A 25447-nucleotide genomic window follows, 5' to 3' on the forward strand; every position below is an offset into this window, starting at 1 on the left:
ACTATATGCAGTGAACTGACACTGCTGGCTTTTTCAGAAGCTAATCTTCTCTCCCACAGTTCTCTCTCTCGCCGTCTCTCAGTGCACCTATCAGAGCTTAGAGAAACAGTAGCTGGGGGGGGGGGGGGTTGCTTTTTGTGTCTGCATGGAGGACAAAGCACACCAATATGCAAAACAGGGCTAAGTGACATTCAGCATCAATTCCCAAGCAGCAGGAGCTGCAAGCCAAACTCCAGCAGGTCTAAGAGCTGCTGAGAGCCTAAGAGCCTTTCAAGGATCTGCTGGATCGACGTGGTGCCAGATACCACAAGACACCTCCAGAGGTCAGAGTGCATATGTAGGTACAAGGCCATATAGGATGTTTCTCCACCATTAAAAAGTGAGGTTCTTCAAAAGGTACTGAATTATACTATACACTATATGGACAAAAGTATTGGGACACCTGCTCATTCATCAGTTCCAAGTATTGGATGGAACTGTGGGGCTTTATACCCCTCTAGCTCACACCTGGCATTAGACATTGTGCCAATAGGCTCATGTTATTCTGCTATAGAGAATCCTATTCTATTGGCAGCAATGGGTGGAACTTGAAGTAGCTGAATGCATTCGTTAGAAGGGGTGTCCACAAAAACATGAGGACTCAAAGAGCCATTTGAATGCTCGTTTTTTAAAGAACCTTCCAAAAACGGTTCTGTACTACAGAGAACCGAAGTTCAGGAGACACACAGAGACAGTGGTGAGAAGGTTGTTTGGGTTTTATAGTGTAAATTATGATGGGAAAATGTCATAAAGCACACCTGCCCAAAGTAAATATGCCTACAGTCGTCCGGGAGCTACATGGTCATAAACGCCAGGCCCTGGAAGCTCACATGGACAGAAGCCGGATGTTCTCAGCCTGCATTCCCTATGCAGTCACCCCCACCCCACTGCTGCCAGGCCTTCAGAGTAAGTCCCCAAACTTCTGCTGCTGAAGCCCTGAAGAAATAAAAAAGCATGATAAAACATGATACAGCCATGGCAACACCCATAGCTTCCCTCTCGCTGGTGCACAGTTTCTACAGAGTCTCCCAGTCAGCCAATCAGGCCAAGTCTGTCGCTATGTTTCCGTGCCATATATATTAAATATTCATTAGTCCAGGCAGAAGGGTTTACATCATGCTTCTGGACTGAGAACAGAGTGAATGAGAAGAAGGATGCAGTATTATTATTTTACACTACATGGACAAAAGTATTGGGACACCCGCTCATTCCGTGTTTATTGTTTAAAAGTTGATCCTGCTTTTGTTGGAGTAGCTGACTCTACAGACCAGGGAAGAAGGCTAGTGAGGTCAGGATGTTGGATGATCACCACCTACCTCATCCCCAACTCCCCAACTGGAGCACCATCCATCATTGCAGAGAACACTGCTGTTCTTCCACTGCTCCACAGCTCAATGCTGGGGGGCTTTATACCCCTCTACTAGCCCACGCCTGGCATTAGGCAGCTCCAGAGAGTGCTATTCTATTAGACGAGCTGTGTGTGTCAGCAATGGGTGCAACCTAAAGTAGCTGAATGCATTCATTAGAAGGGGTGTCCACAAACATTTGGACACTCACAATATGTGACGAATTTCCAATATATCTCATTTATCAGATTTCCTGTAAGCACTTTTAAGCACCAGGCGCTAAAGGCCCTCCGTGTCACTGGGTGCTGTGTTCTGCGAACCACCACGTGTCCTCACGCACAGGTTATTTACGTAACACTCAACGTCAATCGAGAACATGAACCCAGCATGAGGGCCTGCAATGGACCTCTTACACAAGCTATGGAACAGTCACTTCATGTTAGCGCCAAGACAGGGCTGGAGTGTGGCAATGCTATCGCTCTGATAGGCTGCCTGCTTTGATGGACACAAATGTGAGCTTTAGATTTTAGAAAATGTACAGCATCAGCATTGCTCTGGGCCAAAGGGAGCGTTTCTGATTACGTGTGACTGACCTGAATACAGGGCCGAGCAGATACATTAAGGAATGTAGGACGACAGCACCAGGCACAAGCGACATTCATCATCAAAACAGGCTCGGGGCCTCAAAGTGTGCAACTGTAAAAGGCATTGCAAGGAGGTTTGGTCCTCTGGTCCCACAGGGACGGCGTAGTATGGTGCTTTCCCAGTTGTCCAGAACAGGCACCTGCTGTTTTATTGTGTTCAAAACATGCTGTAAGAGTGACGTTAGCGCTGTTATCTACAGCCCCATTTATACTGGATTGCTTTTAGCAAGGAAAAGTGTGGACTTGAGGGGTTTATAGCCCTCCAGTGTTGAGCTGTAGAGCAGTGGAGGAGCTGTGTTCTCTGGAATGATCCATCCAGTTCATGTAAATGCTAAAACAACAACAAACTAAATGCTACATGGCTAACAACAACAACAACAACAACAACAATAACAACAACAACAACCACAACAAACTAAATGCTACATGGCTAACAACAACTACAATAACAACAACAACAACCACAACAAACTAAATGCTACATGGCTAACAACAACTACAATAACAACAACAACAACTACAATAACAACAACAACAACAACAATAACAACAACAAACTAAATGCTACACGGCTAACAACAACTACAATAAACTAAATGCTACATGGCAACAACAACAAGGAACTTAATGCTACAAGGCTACAACAACAACAACAAACTTAATGCTACATGGCTAACAACAACAACAACTACAAGCTAAATGCTACATGGCTAACAACAACAACAACACCAAACTAAATGCTACATGGCAACAACAACAATAAACTAAATGCTACATGGCAACAACAACAACAATAACTACAATAAACTAAATGCTACATGGCAACAACAACAACAACAACTACAATAAACTAAATGCTACATGGCAACAACAACAACAAATGTAATGCTACATGGCAACAACAACAACTACAATAAACTAAATGCTACATGACAACAACGACAACAACAACTACTACAATAAACTAAATGCTACAACAACAACAACAACAACTACTACTACAATAAACTAAATGCTACAACAACAACTATAATAAACTAAATGCTACAACAACAACAACTACAATAAACTAAATGCTACAACAACAACTATAATAAACTAAATGCTACAACAACAACAACTACAATAAACTAAATGCTACAACAACTATAATAAACTAAATGCTACAACAACAACAACTACAATAAACTAAATGCTACAACAACTATAATAAACTAAATGCTACAACAACAACAACTATAATAAACTAAATGCTACAACAACAACAACAACTATAATCAACTAAATGCTACAACAACAACAACAACTACAATAAACTAAATGCTACAACAACAACAACTATAATAAACTAAATGCTACAACAACAACTATAATAAACTAAATGCTACAACAACAACAACAACTACAATAAACTAAATGCTACAACAACAACAACTACAATAAACTAAATGCTACAACAACAACTATAATCAACTAAATGCTACAACAACAACTATAATAAACTAAATGCTACAACAACAACTACTACAATAAACTAAATGCTACAACAACAACAACAACAATAAACTAAATGCTACAACAACAACAACAACTATAATAAACTAAATGCTACATGACAACAACAACAACAATAAACTAAATGCTACAACAACAACAACAACTATAATAAACTAAATGCTACAACAACAACAACTATAATAAACTAAATGCTACAACAACAACAACAATAAACTAAATGCTACAACAACAACTACAATAAACTAAATGCTACAACAACAACAACTATAATAAACTAAATGCTACAACAACAACAACTATAATAAACTAAATGCTACAACAACAACAACAATAAACTAAATGCTACAACAACAACTACTACAATAAACTAAATGCTACATGACAACAACAACAACTACAATAAACTAAATGCTACAACAACTATAATCAACTAAATGCTACAACAACAACTACTACAATAAACTAAATGCTACATGACAACAACAACAACTATAATAAACTAAATGCTACAACAACTACTACAATAAACTAAATGCTACATGACAACAACAACAACTATAATAAACTAAATGCTACAACAACTACTACAATAAACTAAATGCTACATGACAACAACAACAACTATAATAAACTAAAAGCTACAACAACAACTACTACAATAAACTAAATGCTACAACAACAACTACTACAATAAACTAAATGCTACAACAACAACAACAACTATAATAAACTAAATGCTACAACAACAACAACAACTATAATAAACTAAATGCTACAACAACAACAACTAATACAATAAACTAAATGCTACATGACAACAACTATAATAAACTAAAAGCTACAACAACAACTACTACAATAAACTAAATGCTACAACAACAACTATAATAAACTAAATGCTACAACAACAACAACAACAATAAACTAAATGCTACAACAACAACTACTACAATAAACTAAATGCTACATGACAACAACAACAACTATAATAAACTAAATGCTACATGACAATAACAACAACTATAATAAACTAAATGCTACAACAACAACAACTATAATAAACTAAATGCTACAACAACAACAACAATAAACTAAATGCTACAACAACAACTACTACAATAAACTAAATGCTACAACAACAACAACTATAATAAACTAAATGCTACAACAACAACAACTATAATAAACTAAATGCTACAACAACAACAACAATAAACTAAATGCTACAACAACAACTACTACAATAAACTAAATGCTACATGACAACAACAACAACTATAATAAACTAAATGCTACAACAACAACAACTATAATAAACTAAATGCTACAACAACAACTACTACAATAAACTAAATGCTACAACAACAACAACAATAAACTAAATGCTACAACAACAACAACAACAATAAACTAAATGCTACAACAACAACAACTATAATAAACTAAATGCTACAACAACAACAACAATAAACTAAATGCTACAACAACAACAACTACAATAAACTAAATGCTACATGACAACAACAACAACAATAAACTAAATGCTACAACAACAACAACAACTATAATAAACTAAATGCTACAACAACAACAACTATAATAAACTAAATGCTACAACAACAACAATAAACTAAATGCTACAACAACAACTACAATAAACTAAATGCTACAACAACAACAACTATAATAAACTAAATGCTACAACAACAACAACTATAATAAACTAAATGCTACAACAACAACAACAATAAACTAAATGCTACAACAACAACTACTACAATAAACTAAATGCTACATGACAACAACAACAACTACAATAAACTAAATGCTACAACAACTATAATCAACTAAATGCTACAACAACAACTACTACAATAAACTAAATGCTACATGACAACAACAACAACTATAATAAACTAAATGCTACAACAACTACTACAATAAACTAAATGCTACATGACAACAACAACAACTATAATAAACTAAAAGCTACAACAACAACAACAACAACAACAACTATAATAAACTAAATGCTACAACAACAACTACTACAATAAACTAAATGCTACAACAACAACAACAACTATAATAAACTAAAAGCTACAACAACAACAACAACAACAACAACTACAATAAACTAAATGCTACAACAACAACTACTACAATAAACTAAATGCTACAACAACAACAACAACTATAATAAACTAAATGCTACAACAACAACAACAACTATAATAAACTAAATGCTACAACAACAACAACTAATACAATAAACTAAATGCTACATGACAACAACTATAATAAACTAAAAGCTACAACAACAACTACTACAATAAACTAAATGCTACAACAACAACAACTATAATAAACTAAATGCTACAACAACAACAACAACAATAAACTAAATGCTACAACAACAACTACTACAATAAACTAAATGCTACAACAACAACAACTATAATAAACTAAATGCTACAACAACAACAACTACAATAAACTAAATGCTACATGACAACAACAACAACTATAATAAACTAAATGCTACAACAACAACTACTACAATAAACTAAATGCTACATGACAACAACAACAACTATAATAAACTAAATGCTACAACAACAACAACTATAATAAACTAAATGCTACAACAACAACTACTACAATAAACTAAATGCTACATGACAATAACAACAACTATAATAAACTAAATGCTACAACAACAACAACTATAATAAACTAAATGCTACAACAACAACAACAATAAACTAAATGCTACAACAACAACTACTACAATAAACTAAATGCTACAACAACAACAACTATAATAAACTAAATGCTACAACAACAACAACTATAATAAACTAAATGCTACAACAACAACAACAATAAACTAAATGCTACAACAACAACTACTACAATAAACTAAATGCTACATGACAACAACAACAACTATAATAAACTAAATGCTACAACAACTACTACAATAAACTAAATGCTACATGACAACAACAACTATAATAAACTAAATGCTACAACAACTACTACAATAAACTAAATGCTACATGACAACAACAACAACTATAATAAACTAAATGCTACAACAACAACAACTAATACAATAAACTAAATGCTACATGACAACAACTATAATAAACTAAATGCTACAACAACTACTACAATAAACTAAATGCTACAACAACAACAACTAATACAATAAACTAAATGCTACATGACAACAACTATAATAAACTAAATGCTACAACAACAACTACTACAATAAACTAAATGCTACAACAACAACAACTAATACAATAAACTAAATGCTACATGACAACAACTATAATAAACTAAATGCTACAACAACAACTACTACAATAAACTAAATGCTACAACAACAACTATAATAAACCAAATGCTACATAGCAACAACAATAACTACAATAAACTAAATGCTACAACAACAACAACTATAATCAACTAAATGCTACAACAACAACAACAACTATAATAAACTAAATGCTACAACAACAACAACTATAATAAACTAAATGCTACAACAACAACAACAACTATAATAAACTAAATGCTACAACAACAACAACAATAAACTAAATGCTACAACAACAACAACTATAATAAACTAAATGCTACAACAACAACAACAACAACAACAACTATAATAAACTAAATGCTACAACAACAACAACAACTATAATAAACTAAATGCTACAACAACAACAACAACTATAATAAACTAAATGCTACAACAACAACAACAACTATAATAAACTAAATGCTACAACAACAACAACAACAACTATAATAAACTAAATGCTACAACAACAACAACTATAATAAACTAAATGCTACAACAACAACAACAACAACAACTATAATAAACTAAATGCTACAACAACAACAACAACTATAATAAACTAAATGCTACAACAACAACAACAACAACAACTATAATAAACTAAATGCTACAACAACAACAACTACAATAAACTAAATGCTACATGACAACAACAACAACTATAATAAACTAAATGCTACAACAACAACTACTACAATAAACTAAATGCTACATGACAACAACAACAACTATAATAAACTAAATGCTACAACAACAACAACTATAATAAACTAAATGCTACAACAACAACTACTACAATAAACTAAATGCTACATGACAATAACAACAACTATAATAAACTAAATGCTACAACAACAACAACTATAATAAACTAAATGCTACAACAACAACTATAATAAACTAAATGCTACAACAACAACAACTATAATAAACTAAATGCTACAACAACAACAACAATAAACTAAATGCTACAACAACAACTACTACAATAAACTAAATGCTACAACAACAACAACTATAATAAACTAAATGCTACAACAACAACAACTATAATAAACTAAATGCTACAACAACAACAACAATAAACTAAATGCTACAACAACAACTACTACAATAAACTAAATGCTACATGACAACAACAACAACTATAATAAACTAAATGCTACAACAACTACTACAATAAACTAAATGCTACATGACAACAACAACTATAATAAACTAAATGCTACAACAACTACTACAATAAACTAAATGCTACATGACAACAACAACAACTATAATAAACTAAATGCTACAACAACAACAACTAATACAATAAACTAAATGCTACATGACAACAACTATAATAAACTAAATGCTACAACAACAACTACTACAATAAACTAAATGCTACAACAACAACAACTAATACAATAAACTAAATGCTACATGACAACAACTATAATAAACTAAATGCTACAACAACAACTACTACAATAAACTAAATGCTACAACAACAACAACTAATACAATAAACTAAATGCTACATGACAACAACTATAATAAACTAAATGCTACAACAACAACTACTACAATAAACTAAATGCTACAACAACAACTATAATAAACCAAATGCTACATAGCAACAACAATAACTACAATAAACTAAATGCTACAACAACAACAACTATAATCAACTAAATGCTACAACAACAACAACAACTATAATAAACTAAATGCTACAACAACAACAACTATAATAAACTAAATGCTACAACAACAACAACAACTATAATAAACTAAATGCTACAACAACAACAACAATAAACTAAATGCTACAACAACAACAACTATAATAAACTAAATGCTACAACAACAACAACAACAACAACAACTATAATAAACTAAATGCTACAACAACAACAACAACTATAATAAACTAAATGCTACAACAACAACAACAACTATAATAAACTAAATGCTACAACAACAACAACTATAATAAACTAAATGCTACAACAACAACAACAACAACTATAATAAACTAAATGCTACAACAACAACAACTATAATAAACTAAATGCTACAACAACAACAACAACAACAACTATAATAAACTAAATGCTACAACAACAACAACAACTATAATAAACTAAATGCTACAACAACAACAACAACAACAACTATAATAAACTAAATGCTACAACAACAACAACAACAACTATAATAAACTAAATGCTACAACAACAACAACTATAATAAACTAAATGCTACAACAACAACAACTATAATAAACTAAATGCTACAACAACAACTATAATAAACTAAATGCTACAACAACAACAACTAATACAATAAACTAAATGCTACATGACAACAACTATAATAAACTAAATGCTACAACAACAACAACTATAATAAACTAAATGCTACAACAACAACAACTACAATAAACTAAATGCTACATGACAACAACAACAACAATAAACTAAATGCTACAACAACAACAACAACTATAATAAACTAAATGCTACAACAACAACAACTATAATAAACTAAATGCTACAACAACAACTACTACAATAAACTAAATGCTACAACAACAACAACAATAAACTAAATGCTACAACAACAACAACAACAATAAACTAAATGCTACAACAACAACAACAACTATAATAAACTAAATGCTACAACAACAACAACAATAAACTAAATGCTACAACAACAACAACTACAATAAACTAAATGCTACATGACAACAACAACAACAATAAACTAAATGCTACAACAACAACAACAACTATAATAAACTAAATGCTACAACAACAACAACTATAATAAACTAAATGCTACAACAACAACAATAAACTAAATGCTACAACAACAACTACAATAAACTAAATGCTACAACAACAACAACTATAATAAACTAAATGCTACAACAACAACAACTATAATAAACTAAATGCTACAACAACAACAACAATAAACTAAATGCTACAACAACAACTACTACAATAAACTAAATGCTACATGACAACAACAACAACTACAATAAACTAAATGCTACAACAACTATAATCAACTAAATGCTACAACAACAACTACTACAATAAACTAAATGCTACATGACAACAACAACAACTATAATAAACTAAATGCTACAACAACTACTACAATAAACTAAATGCTACATGACAACAACAACAACTATAATAAACTAAAAGCTACAACAACAACAACAACAACAACAACTATAATAAACTAAATGCTACAACAACAACTACTACAATAAACTAAATGCTACAACAACAACAACAACTATAATAAACTAAAAGCTACAACAACAACAACAACAACAACAACTACAATAAACTAAATGCTACAACAACAACTACTACAATAAACTAAATGCTACAACAACAACAACAACTATAATAAACTAAATGCTACAACAACAACAACAACTATAATAAACTAAATGCTACAACAACAACAACTAATACAATAAACTAAATGCTACATGACAACAACTATAATAAACTAAAAGCTACAACAACAACTACTACAATAAACTAAATGCTACAACAACAACAACTATAATAAACTAAATGCTACAACAACAACAACAACAATAAACTAAATGCTACAACAACAACTACTACAATAAACTAAATGCTACAACAACAACAACTATAATAAACTAAATGCTACAACAACAACAACTACAATAAACTAAATGCTACATGACAACAACAACAACTATAATAAACTAAATGCTACAACAACAACTACTACAATAAACTAAATGCTACATGACAACAACAACAACTATAATAAACTAAATGCTACAACAACAACAACTATAATAAACTAAATGCTACAACAACAACTACTACAATAAACTAAATGCTACATGACAATAACAACAACTATAATAAACTAAATGCTACAACAACAACAACTATAATAAACTAAATGCTACAACAACAACAACTATAATAAACTAAATGCTACAACAACAACAACAATAAACTAAATGCTACAACAACAACTACTACAATAAACTAAATGCTACAACAACAACAACTATAATAAACTAAATGCTACAACAACAACAACTATAATAAACTAAATGCTACAACAACAACAACAATAAACTAAATGCTACAACAACAACTACTACAATAAACTAAATGCTACATGACAACAACAACAACTATAATAAACTAAATGCTACAACAACTACTACAATAAACTAAATGCTACATGACAACAACAACTATAATAAACTAAATGCTACAACAACTACTACAATAAACTAAATGCTACATGACAACAACAACAACTATAATAAACTAAATGCTACAACAACAACAACTAATACAATAAACTAAATGCTACATGACAACAACTATAATAAACTAAATGCTACAACAACAACTACTACAATAAACTAAATGCTACAACAACAACAACTAATACAATAAACTAAATGCTACATGACAACAACTATAATAAACTAAATGCTACAACAACAACTACTACAATAAACTAAATGCTACAACAACAACAACTAATACAATAAACTAAATGCTACATGACAACAACTATAATAAACTAAATGCTACAACAACAACTACTACAATAAACTAAATGCTACAACAACAACTATAATAAACCAAATGCTACATAGCAACAACAATAACTACAATAAACTAAATGCTACAACAACAACAACTATAATCAACTAAATGCTACAACAACAACAACAACTATAATAAACTAAATGCTACAACAACAACAACTATAATAAACTAAATGCTACAACAACAACAACAACTATAATAAACTAAATGCTACAACAACAACAACAATAAACTAAATGCTACAACAACAACAACTATAATAAACTAAATGCTACAACAACAACAACAACAACAACAACTATAATAAACTAAATGCTACAACAACAACAACAACTATAATAAACTAAATGCTACAACAACAACAACAACTATAATAAACTAAATGCTACAACAACAACAACAACTATAATAAACTAAATGCTACAACAACAACAACAACAACTATAATAAACTAAATGCTACAACAACAACAACTATAATAAACTAAATGCTACAACAACAACAACAACAACAACTATAATAAACTAAATGCTACAACAACAACAACAACTATAATAAACTAAATGCTACAACAACAACAACAACAACAACTATAATAAACTAAATGCTACAACAACAACAACAACAACTATAATAAACTAAATGCTACAACAACAACAACTATAATAAACTAAATGCTACAACAACAACAACTATAATAAACTAAATGCTACAACAACAACTATAATAAACTAAATGCTACAACAACAACAACTAATACAATAAACTAAATGCTACATGACAACAACTATAATAAACTAAATGCTACAACAACAACAACTATAATAAACTAAATGCTACAACAACAACAACAATAAACTAAATGCTACAACAACAACAACTATAATAAACTAAATGCTACAACAACAACAACTAATACAATAAACTAAATGCTACATGACAACAACTATAATAAACTAAATGCTACAACAACAACAACTATAATAAACTAAATGCTACAACAACAACAACTATAATAAACTAAATGCTACAACAACAACAACTAATACAATAAACTAAATGCTACATGACAACAACTATAATAAACTAAATGCTACAACAACAACAACTATAATAAACTAAATGCTACAACAACAACAACTATAATAAACTAAATGCTACAACAACAACAACTAATACAATAAACTAAATGCTACATGACAACAACTATAATAAACTAAATGCTACAACAACAACAACTATAATAAACTAAATGCTACAACAACAACAACAACTATAATAAACTAAATGCTACAACAACAACAACAACTATAATAAACTAAATGCTACAACAACAACAACAATAAACTAAATGCTACAACAACTACTACAATAAAGTAAATGCTACAACAACAACAACTATAATAAAGTAAATGCTACAACAACAACAACTATAATAAAGTAAATGCTACAACAACAACAACTATAATAAAGTAAATGCTACAACAACAACAACTATAATAAACTAAATGCTACAACAACAACAACAACTATAATAAACTAAATGCTACAACAACAACAACAACTATAATAAACTAAATGCTACAACAACAACAACTATAATAAACTAAATGCTACAACATCAGGAGTAAAGGCAGTCCTGCACATTTTAAAAGCAGATGTTTTTAATAAGAGTTTAGCTGCACTTCACACTTTATTAATATGTTCAGTGCATCCTTTGCACAGCTTGCTGCTTATCACACTGCGGCTGGCCTGGCCGAGGGTTAGAAACCGGACAGCATGTTTTTTTGGTGACTGACAGTGTGCAGGCTGAGTTTCCACAGACCTCTTCATAACATCCACAACAACAGCTTTACCAGCTGTAAGCTGATTTAATGTGACATCATTTTGGGGACGCTGTGCTGTTCTGAGAGCAAAAGAAGGGAATACAGCAGGAATTAGAGCACTTAAGATGTCTTCTATTTTTGGGCAGCAGTCATTATTTGTCTCAGAGGAGCTGAGCGATTTTCACTGAGCGTGTTCTTTAGAAGGAAGTAGCCTACATAAAAGTGAAAGGGAGCAAAAAATGCCCTGGATACTCCAGCAATGATGACACAGCCCAGTTTATTTGGAGTGTTAAAGGGACCGTATCCTATATTTCTCTTTTTCCTCCTTTACTTGAGCATCAGTAGTGTGTATTTTTGTGCATCAAAAATAATAATATAATAATATATATTATGTTATAATTATTATATTATTAAAAAATATATATTTTCTTTTTATGTTTTATTTTTTTTTCATTTCCTATTTCTTATTAAACAGGCTGTTTCTGTTACCGGGCCTTTAAGACTGCTAAACATGCATATGGCCTCAGTTCTGATTGGCTGCCCAGCCTGAAACACTCCTTGTAACTCCTTGTCAGTGTAAGTGGGCGGGGCTAAATTGCTGTAGACAGCATAGGAGAACATCACTGATTATATGGTTCCAATATGGCACCTGTGCAGGGGTGGGATCTACCTACTAGGCATCAGTTCTTGGAGGTGACGGAGGTGATGCCTGGTGTCTCCCGGTATGCAGTGGTCAGGCCCCTACCAAAAGTGCTCCAAGAAAGGACAGCAGGTGAAGGCTCCTTGATGCAATCCATGGAGGCCCCACTTCCCAATAGGACCTGCTATGACCACAGGACACCTGGTGCAGTCCATGACTCACAACATAATATCTTAAAGGTCTTAATGTTATGGCAATGTCTGCTGAGGATTTGTTCCCTAAGCATGTCATTGCACAGGGGTGTGTGCAGAAATCAGCACACACCTGCACCTTGTTGCATGGCCCTGCATGCATGGCACCGTGCCTCCCGCTGCGTGGCGCTGTTGCCTTGGTAAAGGCGCTCGAGGTGCGGCTCAGCGTGTGATGTGTAAATGCCACGGGCTCCTGCTGGGCGCGAGAGGCAGCACTACTACGCTCTTATGTCGGAGTGTGTGAGTGAGTGTGTGTGTGTGTGTGTCTAAATGAGACACACACACACAGATAGAGAGAGTGTGTGTGTGGTAGTGCTCGCAGCGGCTGACTCGCTCTGTCCCCCTCGTTAATGGGTATCATGTACAGCGATGGAGAGGGAACCGTGTGGGACCGTGTGGGACGCCCCCGGCGGGACTGCATGTGTTACCTGGGACCACCGACCACCCTCGTGCCCATGTAAGGATTTAACAACTATCTCGACTGTCTTGAACCTGTCTTAGGGGTAACTTACGATTTCCTATAGAGCTGGAAACCTCAGGTGTAGTAAGCTTTGGTTATGCTGGGTTTGAGACTTAAGTATTTATTATTATTTATTTGATTATTCATTAAATTAATTAAATATATATAGAAATATAGCCCATATTGGGAGGTGAGCTGGTTTAACTGGTAGATTGCATTGCGTAGCTATGTTTTAATGGGAGTTTGGTCCACCAGCTTGGTCAGGTTGTTGATTTATCATTATTATTATTTTTAAATAATTTTATAATAATAATAATATTAATTAATAATACGTGGCACTAAAATCCACAATATTTAACGTTGATTAATATAAAGCCGTTAACGCGAGCTAGTCTCTAGTCAGAGCGCAGTTGAGTTCTACGCAAATTGCGTAGCTAGTGCCACCGTCTGAACTTCGGGTAGAGACGCATCGTGAATAAGAATAAGAACTGCGTATAATCGTGTACATCAGCCTATTCAGCTTAAATGATGTCAATTAATTAAGATAGATCCTAAAAAGCTCCTCGTTAAAGCGAATTCCGAGCACGAATGTAAACAATCCGTGTAGTCAGTAAGAGCTCAGAGCTTCGTGAATGGCCGCGACTGGCGTAACAGTACAGTCTGCCGAAACTAACGGTCGAACAGTTTGTAAAAAATGGCTGACAGAGAGATATCTGCCCAACAAACCTCACTTTGAGTTGCCTCCTCTTAATGGAGACTGTGTGTGTGTGTGGAGTGTGCTGTAGTAAGCGGTAGTCACTTTCGGTTAACGTCTCGCAGCCTCCTCTCTGGCAGCGGAGGGGAGCGGAGGGGAGCGGGGCGGGGCGGAGCGGAGGGGAGGAGGCGGGGCGGGCGGAGCGGAGGGGGCGGGGCGGATGGGGAGGGGGCGGGGCGGAGGGGAGGGGGAGGTTCCCCGGAGTAAGCGGGCTGGTGCTGTGGTAGGAAAGCCTGGATGTTTTCACGCTGAAATGCCACCAGCGATACAAGCTGTAACTCTGTTTTTACCACTAAAACTTGCATTTTAGATATCTGAAAAAATAACGTGATTATAATTAAAAATAATAATAATAATAAAAAAAATAATAATAATAATAATAGGTCGGTATCGCTGCTCTCGTGCAAAAACCTTCGCTCCTTTTTCACAGTTTGACCTGATGTAAGTCTGATTTACATTATTTCCAAATTTCATAATAAATAGACCAATAGAAATGCTCCAAAATGGCTATTTATATCCATTAAACGTGGCATTTTGGAGATAAGAGGTTTTTGCATCATGCTCATTATTCTATTTTATTTTTTGAAAAAAGGTTGAAAAAAGTGTACCCCATGCCAGTAAACCTGCTGGTTAAGCTGGTTAACCAGTTTACAACATGACTTTCAGTTGAGTTTAATGTACTGGCTGGTCTACCAGTGGTCCCAGCTTAACCAAGCTGGGCGTCAAGCTAGTCATACTGGTTGGCCGGTATGGTGAAGCTGGATGACTTGTTGGGCCGAGCAGGTCAACCAGCATGGTCATGATGGGTGTTCTGGTCATGTTGGCCACTAAGCATGGTCATTCTGGTTGAACCAGTGCTGGTAGACCAGTTAAACCACCAGATCTGGGTAAAAATATACCCTTTGCTGGTCAAGGTGGTCAATTCGCTTCACCAGCTATATGTTTTTTTTATAAATTGTAATTTTAGTGAGTTACAGCTTGCTTGTTGTGGTATTGGGGGGGGGGGAAATTCGGCAATCTTGAGGCTCACAAACTCACTGTCCCTCTCCTCCTCTTCCTCTCTTTTCCAGCGGTATGCGGAAGTCACCCGACGTCAGTCCGAGGCGGCTGTCCGACATCAGCCCTCAGCTCCGGCAGCTGAAGTACCTGGTGGTGGACGAGTCCATCAAAGAGGACCTGAAGTCATCCCGCTCGGTGGAGGACATCAACAGTGCATCCATTGAGGAGAGGATCCTGAGAATAACGGGCTATTATGGTTACCAACCGTGGAAATCAATTTGCAACAGTAAGCAGCCTGAATAATAATAATAATAATAATAATAATAATAATAACTGTCAAATGCACAGTCAGCGTATGTTTGAGACCAACTTCACGATTATCTATATTTTTTAAAAAAAGAGAAACGTTGTGTTGGGATTAACTACAGCAATGGAAACGTAAACTCAATGATTAAGAGAAAGGTGTGTCCGAATACTTTTGTCAACATAATATATAACTATTAAGCCGTCCTGACTTGAAATGTTCTACACAACCATGTCTAGCAGCAACTGCAGGGCTTGCATGAGGAACCACGCATTGCTTTGCTTAATCCTTGAGAGGTTTGAGGTTTTCCCACCAGCTCTGACAGGAACAAGCTGCAGCTCCCAAAAGCAGGAACATCTCATCCATCTCGCTCTAAAAGGAAATCCGTTTAAATGCCATGTTATTCACTGTGGCTGGCACCTTCCTGGCACTGCTGTGTTGGGCTGACACTGATACCCCACTGATGCGTTCTCCCAAAGCCTTCACTTCATCAACACGACTGGGAAGGACTGATGCTTCCCTCCTGACTCTGTTTACGCCTCTTTTGTGTGGCTGCTCCCCATAGATAAAAGGACTGTAACAGCGTGTCTGCTCTGCAGCGTTCGCCCAAACAAGCACAGCCTGGTGGCTCGGTGCTGTGGATCAAATCTAGGCCTTAGATAAAGAGCAATCCACATCAAGAACTCATATATATATATATATATATATATATATATATATATATATATATATAATCAAACAGAGCCACAATCCAATCCTAAGTGTCTTTATTTCATCAGGATGCAGATTGTTATGCAGTGCAGTCCTGGGCAGATCGTTTGGTATACCGTTTACATTTCGGCCTACGGTCCGAGTTTCTTACATACCCGTGGTGCTGTGTCTGCATTGGTGGTGTTGCTGCGCTCAACATCCCTACCCCTAACATGTTTTGCCAGCATAGATATGGCAGCAGGTGTTTGACTTTGGGGAACTTGGCCAACCTCGACTGTTTGTTCGTCTGTCCCAAAACGAGAGCCGACAGCGCCAACCTTAGCTCTTTGCCTTCACATATAACATACACTTAGTAGAGCAGGTGTCTGGCTGACTAGCTAATGTTAGCTAATATACACTGAACAAGCCTCCTGTCCAACAGGACACGGCCAACTACCGTTAGCTCTTTATCGTGATGGGATCATCTGTGGGCATCACAGATTGCTACAGGCTGCCAGATTCATGTACCTAGGTTGGCGACTCTCTGGTGACGCCCTGTTGTATAAAAAAAAACCTCAGTCCTCAATGAATGGGGGTGAGTAGTGCTAAACGGCTAAAAGCTGAAAGTTAAAATAGTGTCTAACCTTTTATTCAGGATCTTAATTTAATTTTAGAGAGTAGAATAATGTATTTCAATAATAAAGTAAAGAAAACGTACCTGTATATTTCCATTTTTCTACAGACGCTAGCATTACTGCTACTGAGGGCTGATTGGTTGTCTTTTAAAGCGTAACTTGTTAACCTTGTAAGTTGTAGCTTGTAAACTTGTCACTTGTTAAGCTTTAAAAAATTATAAAAGTTAAAAAATATGTAAAAAAATATGATTTTGACCCATTTATTTTGGACTCGCTCAGGAGCGCCCTCTAGTGTCAAATCCGGAAGACATTCTCAAGTGGTAATTCTCCTCTCTACGAGTCCTCTAGAAATATTTGATATCTCAAATATGATTGTTTGCAGTAAAGTAAGCCACTGTTAGCTTATAATCAATCCATTATTATCAATTTTACTGGCAAATAAATAATATAAGAATAAATTGAAATGCTGTGATGTACTGTGGTATACATTTTTTCATCATACCACCCAGCCCTAATGCAATGCGAGTCTCCTGTTGTGGTGTCAGGTTGCACGCTGTAGAGATGTCTCAGGGAGACGGCTGTTTATTGTTCTGCGTGTTTGTCATTAGTGCCCCAAGAGACTCATATGGAGTTCTAGCCCACGGGATCTGCATCTCCCAGAGCTTGCTGGACCAAAACATGCACACAGTCGTCTTGCACCGGAAGATCTGCTGAAGATCAGACCTTTTTTCTGCATGTATTGTCTCAGATGGTTGCCACAACCACAGCACAGTGGAATGTGTCTGGTCCGTGTCACCGGTACTGCACAGACGGTGTCGACCGAGTGTGTTCTCAGAGGGCCGTGCCTTTCTCACGTAGCCCTGTTCTCTTCTGTAAACCCACCAAACGCAGCTACAGCAGTTGTACAAAGGTGTAAATGTAGTCTAGCCATGGGATAGTGCTTTACTAAGCGCAGGTTTAAATGCTGATTGGTTCTTCTTTATGATGGAAAACCTCCAAAACTGGTACCTGTAAGAGTGCTAATCTATGTGGGTCTGAATGTTAGTGGACACCCCTTTAAATTAATGCATTCCGCTACTTTAAGTTGCATCAATTGCTGACACAGATGTGCAAATGCCCACACGCATAGCTTGTCTAGTCCCTTTAGAGGAGTGCTGCCAATAGAATAGGACTCTCTGGAGCAGATAAACAACATGAACCTGTTGGCACCATGCTGCCTAATGCCAGGCGTGGGCTAGTAGAGGGGTATAAAGCCCCCGAGCATTGATCTGTGTCTCTTTTGGTGTTCATATAATGAACCCACAACCATGTCATCAATAGCCCGGTGCTCTAACCACCGAGCTACCACTGCCCAGGTGAGGTAGTGTGATGATCATCCAACGTTCTGACCTCGCTGAATGCAATCAAATCATCACATAGTAGAAAGCCTTTCATGGACAGCAGAGACAGTTACTTTTCCTCTTACTTAATACCCAGAGTACACTAGGAACCAGCATGTGTCCCAATACTTTTGTCCATTTAGTGTATAAGGTAAATGAGCTCTGCTCTGATTGGTTGTTCTGCTTTTAGGCTCATTCAAACAGCACTCCGAATGGACGGGGCTAAACGGTGGTAGGCTGAATAGGCGGAGATGAGCGAAGTGCCAGGGTTCCTCTCGGGCATGCCCCCCTCAGGCTGCCCTGTTTTTGGACTCCCACCCAAAAACCAGCGCACTTCTCCGATTCGTGACAACTTCAGCCTTTGACACGTCTAGCTGAGCGTCACATGGAGCAGGTTGGATGGCTCCTTTTGACTCTAACCTCAGACAGCTGTGAAAAAGAGCAAGAATGACTCAACTGTGTTCTGTTCTCGCCCTGGTTAAATTCTGAGCTTGCGCAACTTTTGCGTCGGCTTTTCCAAATGGCAGCCATGTCATAGACGTCAGCTCTGTGAGACTGATGACACATAGGTGCGACTGAGTCAAATACATGTCCAATGATTCTTGTGGAAACTTTTAAGTAATTTAAATAAGTGAGTCAATGTGTTTTGCCTTTTTAATTAATTACAGAAGAGCTTGCATGTTTATTTATTAGTCACAGACCACTAACAAGAGCTGCTCTTGGGGCGGGATTGATTTGTCTGGCATTTGACGTCATGGGTTTTCACACCGTCCTTCTTGACACGATAAGTGTGATCAGTGGTGCAGTTTCAGGGGGTAGAAGGACATGGATTAGGTAATAAAATGACATTTTATGTATAAATGACTGTTAAGGCTGCTGCACACCATGTTAACCCCCACTTGTCCTACCAGATCTGCCCCCCTGACTGCATTGGACATGTCTGCAATTTGGGCACCAAGTATAAAATCCAGTCAGTTTCCCAGTCAGTTACACCTATATAATATGCTACTTTAGGTAGCACACGTTGCTGACACAGATATACGCATAGCTTGTCTACTCCCTCTAGAGAAGTACTGCCAATAGAATAGGACACTCTGGAGCAGATAAATAAAAAATGACCTTTTGCACCATGCTGCCTAGAAGGGTATAAAGCCCCCCATCATTGAGCAGTGGAGGGACTGTGCTCTCTGGAATGATGGATGGTGCTGGATGGGGATGACCTCACTAATGCTCTTGTCGCTGAATGCAGTCAAACCCTCAGAGCAGTGCTCCAAAATGTGGTAGAAAGTCTTCCCTGAACAGCACTGGACAGCAGGATAAACAGAAACAATGAATATATAGGTGTCCCAATACTTTTGTCCATATGCTACATGTATAACTCTTTTACTAAAGGGAATGTGGAAGGGAACGCTGACAGGTTTGGTGTAGTTTTAGATGAGAAGGTTGTGGGTTTGATACTCTGGTCTGTAAGACCTTTAACCCTTGGCTCAATGGCTGACCCTATGCCCTGACCTATGTTCTGTCCCGTGGAATAGCATCTCCTCCCTGAGCAAGGCACCTAATCCCTAATTGCTCCCTGTGTTCTGAGGTGGCAGCTGAGAGGTTCTCACTGGCCTAATCACTGGGATGAGTCTGGATGTTCACTGCCATGGTTGAATTGTGTTTGACCACTGTTTGACCACTCCTGTAACCCAACATGTTTGGCCTCTGGCATCTCCACTTTTCAATTTTATGAGTCTGAGAAAGCCTTTACTACAGCACCACAGGGATGGCAACAGTGTGTATGACAACCTGACAGCATTCATTACACTTTTAGCGGCAGCCCGTCCCCATGACTTACATCTGTCACGTCAAGCTCCTTCAGCCTTCAATCAAACCACAGCCCAGCTACTGATATAACACTGAGGACACAGTGTGTGCCATGTGATTCCAGCAAAGCCATGGGGGCTTAAGTGTAGTAATTCTCAGGGGGAAACGTGAGTATTAGACCTAGGCCTTCAGTTCGGGCCATAAATATCAACACACAGCCCACCTGTATGATAATAATGCCCCCCCTGTGGGATTTAGACAACCACTCCTATGCAGTCAGTAGGCCCATCTCAGACTTCCAGAAGGCCCAGAGTGAAGTTTTACTTACTGTACATCAAAACGTGATTGGCTGATTCCTCTCCGAGTTCCTGATTATGATGATGGTTAATCTGACAGGTTATGTCTTCAGTTCTACCAGTGAAGTCCTAGGAGAATAGGAGAACTCGCTTGGCTGTAGGCCTATCATGATAATTACTTATTGTACAAAGTATGGACATGATGAGGTCCATTTAATCATTTTTGCTGATAGAAATATTGTTTACTTATCAAGGAAGATGTGAATGAATCAGTATTTTTATTTATTTATTTATTTATGTTAACTTATGAAAGATATTTAAAATTGTTTACGTTTCAATTTCTAAATTCTTAATATTTAAAAGTCCATTGCTTATTAAAATGCTGCAATTTTAATATCATGCCATTATGTGGAGTCATGAAATGACTGAATTTTGGGAGGGGGAACATGCTAAAGCTGCTCCTCCCTAATCTAACTATCCTATGAATATCATCCCTACCTTGTTTATGTGTCTACATGTCTAAGCAAGGTCAGAACTATTACACAGATATCAATATTTGTGGCATAAAATGTTCAAAAATTTTATTTTTGGGACAACATATTACCTAAAAGATTATTACTATTGTTGTTGTTGTGACAGGCCTACTTGGCTGTTTCTGGTGTAGTTCCAGTTTTAGCCTAAATGGTCAAATGAGGGCCATCCTTTACCATTGTACCCATTTTAATACTTATTTAGCTTTTAATAAATAACGTAAAGACTTATTTATACATTTAAGATGACGGCCCAAATTCAGGGTTTGTTAGTAACCTTAGCCTAGCATCTTCTGTTCCAAACTAAAGAAGCTGATGATATCCTGTGTAGCAAGAATTTGCTTTTTTAACAAACTATTATTTAACATTTCTGTCCAGCAAGTTAAAAAAAGAATTCTATGGACTGGAATGATTAGACCTTGCACAAATTAATGTCCTTGTGCTTTTAAGACCTTGAGAGGTGTGCGTCATTCTAAAACCCCATACCTTTTCAGAGTGCCTTGACTTAAAAACTGGCTTTCAGTCTGTTAGGCCCATTATCAGCTTGTGGCACATGGTAGAAAGCAATGGCAGGGAAATGACCCCGGCTTTGTGCAGTTGGAAAGCAATTGCAGTATAACCTCTGAGTGCTCAGAAACCGAAGCCATGCAGAATCCACACGTCTGCAGAGTTACCTAGAGTAACATAAAATGTATACTTGTATGGACAAAAGTATTGGGACACCTGCTCCTTCTTTATTGTTTCTTCTGAAATCAAGGGTATTACAAGGGTTTATCCTGCTTTTGTTGGAGTAACTGTCTCTACTGTCCATGGAAGAAGACTTGCTACTAGATGTTGAAGTATCATTGCTGTGAGGAGTTGACTGCATGCAGCAATTGTCCCAAAAGGACTGGATGGCGCACCAACCATCATTTCAGTGATTCCACATGTCAACGCTCAGGGGGCTTTATACCCCTCTAGCCCACGCCTGGCTTAAGCAGGGACCAGACAGGCTGAGAGATCTGTATCAGCAATAGGTGCAACTTAAAGCAGTTGAATGCATTTATTAGAAGAGGTGTCCACAAACATTTGGACCTATATTGTACCGTCTCACACTTTTGCTGCTGCACCGTTATATAAGGCTTGTTGACACAACAGCATGTGACCTCCCTCAGAGAATCCTCCTATGTTGCGTTTGAGGTGTACTGCTGAAGCGTCTGCTGAAGTCATACATATTTAAGGGGGCTGCAGAGGCTATAGAGCGAATTTAGAGTCAGCAAACACAGCACGCTTCTCCAAACACCACCACCATCTATATTTCATACAAATGGATGTTTAGACTGTGACAGTGTTCTTATGGGCTGTATAGTGCTCCGTCTTCTCGGTTTAGTACTGAGGTGGCTCATTGTCGAGTCTGTCCGTGTGCTGGTATGACCGTGCAGCAGTGACCGCTCCTGGATTCTGCCCCTTGCTATGAAATATAAAAGACTTTTCTTCTCAGCCATTCTCCCTTTATTCCCACCATTAACCTGGCCTGTATATTGGACGCGAGCCTGAAAAGAGGCTGAAGACCTGGCCGCAAACTCACACTGGTGGAGATTTGCTCATATGGCTTTGAACTAAGTGATGTGGCCTTAAACTACTAGAATTCGCTGTTGGGAAGGCTTATTTGAAGAGGGAAAGCTAGCAAACCTGGATGAAGCAGTCTACTAAATGAGCCTGAAAACCGTGGAAGACCATTTTCTCAATGCTGTGCTCTCAGATGTGAGGCTTTATCCTATAAACAGGTGTGATCTGAGCCTCAGTTAGCTGTTAGACGCTCCTGGCTACACATCACTGTTCATGAACCATTGGATTTTTAGTAATTTGGATGGATTGCTGTCGAATCCAGCTGCCTCTAACTTCAGCAAATAATCGATTTGGCCGTTTCCCTAATAAATGCACCCTCTCAGTCCGACTAAAGGGGGTGTGTTCCAGTGGGAATAGGATATCAATGCATACCCTCTATATTGTTTTTTAGCTTGGTTGGTCTTTAGGACATGCTCACAGTGTACGCAGTGTCTTTTGCTTGTGCATACAAGCTGGTGTAGAGTTCAGTTCTCTGGTCATGTTGTGGGTTCACTGGGTGAACTTTGAGAATCATTATCATTATCTGGTGTGAGATCCGGTCGTCCACTATCCTCTAGCAGCTGGGTTTGGTTTTGTGGTTGTGTATTGCTGTTAGTTTGTGCCGAGCTGTTCTCAGGATGCTGCTGCTGAATGATGGAGGCTGTTGTTTGCTTTGCTGATCTTTACTGTATGATTATCTGTGCTAATATTTAATATATGGTGTGTAGTAGTTTGGTGTTCTTCAGCCGATTATTTAGCTGGCTGCAGTTTCATGTGGAAGGGGACTTATTAGAGTATTATGGTGTTGTTGTATCCATCGTTCTATCATTGCTGATTAGTCCTATGCGCCTGTGTTGGACCCTTACAGCTAGCCGAAATGCTTTGCAGACTTTCTACCACATAATTACAATTTATTCCTGCCGGCTGCCACTGTTTAGAGAAGTGGGTTCAGGTCCGATTTCAAAGTTTTTAGTACCAGTCAGGCCTGGTTGGGTTGGGTTGGGTCATGTCTGAAAGGCTCCGTTCACATTGCAAGCTTCATTATTCAGTATAGATTTTTTACTCATGAAATCTGATCTGACCATTCGCATATCCAATCTAGGACCACATATGAAAGTGACTCAAATCTGACATGGATCTGACAGGATTTGACATGCCCACACAGCCCTGAAAAAGGGTATTTTGGAGCATTTTCTATTGGTCCATTCATCATGAAATGCAGGCATAGTGTGAAGGGCAGCTAGCAGCTAGCACTGTGCTATTCTAACTCACTCTGGTATATCAGGCCTCTCCACAAGAGGGCACTTAGTGCGTGAATGGCTTTTGTGGTGCTTCGCATCAGTGACACTGGGTGTCCTTGTTAACGTACTATTCCTGCACTACCACAGAAGGAGGAGCTGGGGGCGGTGGTGGGGGCGAATTGTTGTCATGAGAAGAAAAGAGGGGAGGGGTTTTGTAGTGTGCCTAGCGACAGAGAGGAGGGGTTTGGGCGTGGTCCTTCTCCCAAATTTTTAGTTATTAAAAAGCTTTGGTGTTCAAATTTTGAGAAAAGCTCAAGCGCTACCAAATCCTAGCTAATGTCACTTTTGTACGCAGTCAATCCTTTATTGACACATGAAAATTTATCAGTATAGTGGAGTAATATAGGCAGAATGCAATAAACTCTTTCATTCATCCTCCATTAATCTGTAATCGAGATTAAAGTAGGTCTCGGACTGAAGGCTAAATCGTGC

The 25447-nt window shown here is 36.9% G+C and overlaps 1 protein-coding gene across 2 annotated transcripts in view; it reads left to right on the top strand.

The window, feature by feature from the left end:
* Positions 1 to 885: 885 nt before the first annotated feature.
* Positions 886 to 25447, top strand: part of slc35f3b (solute carrier family 35 member F3b) — a 96387-nt gene continuing 71825 nt past the window's right edge. The window contains exons 1-3 of one of the 2 annotated variants that reach the window (XM_072669506.1): positions 886 to 945; positions 14639 to 14728; positions 16556 to 16770. In XM_072669506.1, the coding sequence (XP_072525607.1) occupies positions 14691 to 14728; positions 16556 to 16770 (253 nt within the window). In that variant the 5' untranslated portion in view covers positions 886 to 945; positions 14639 to 14690. Of the gene's footprint in view, positions 946 to 14575; positions 14729 to 16555; positions 16771 to 25447 lie in introns of those variants that run through there. The other variant, XM_072669505.1, reaches the window with a different exon arrangement.

The sequence above is a fragment of the Salminus brasiliensis genome, chromosome 24, assembly GCF_030463535.1.
Source record: "Salminus brasiliensis chromosome 24, fSalBra1.hap2, whole genome shotgun sequence".
NCBI lineage: Eukaryota > Metazoa > Chordata > Actinopteri > Characiformes > Bryconidae > Salminus > Salminus brasiliensis.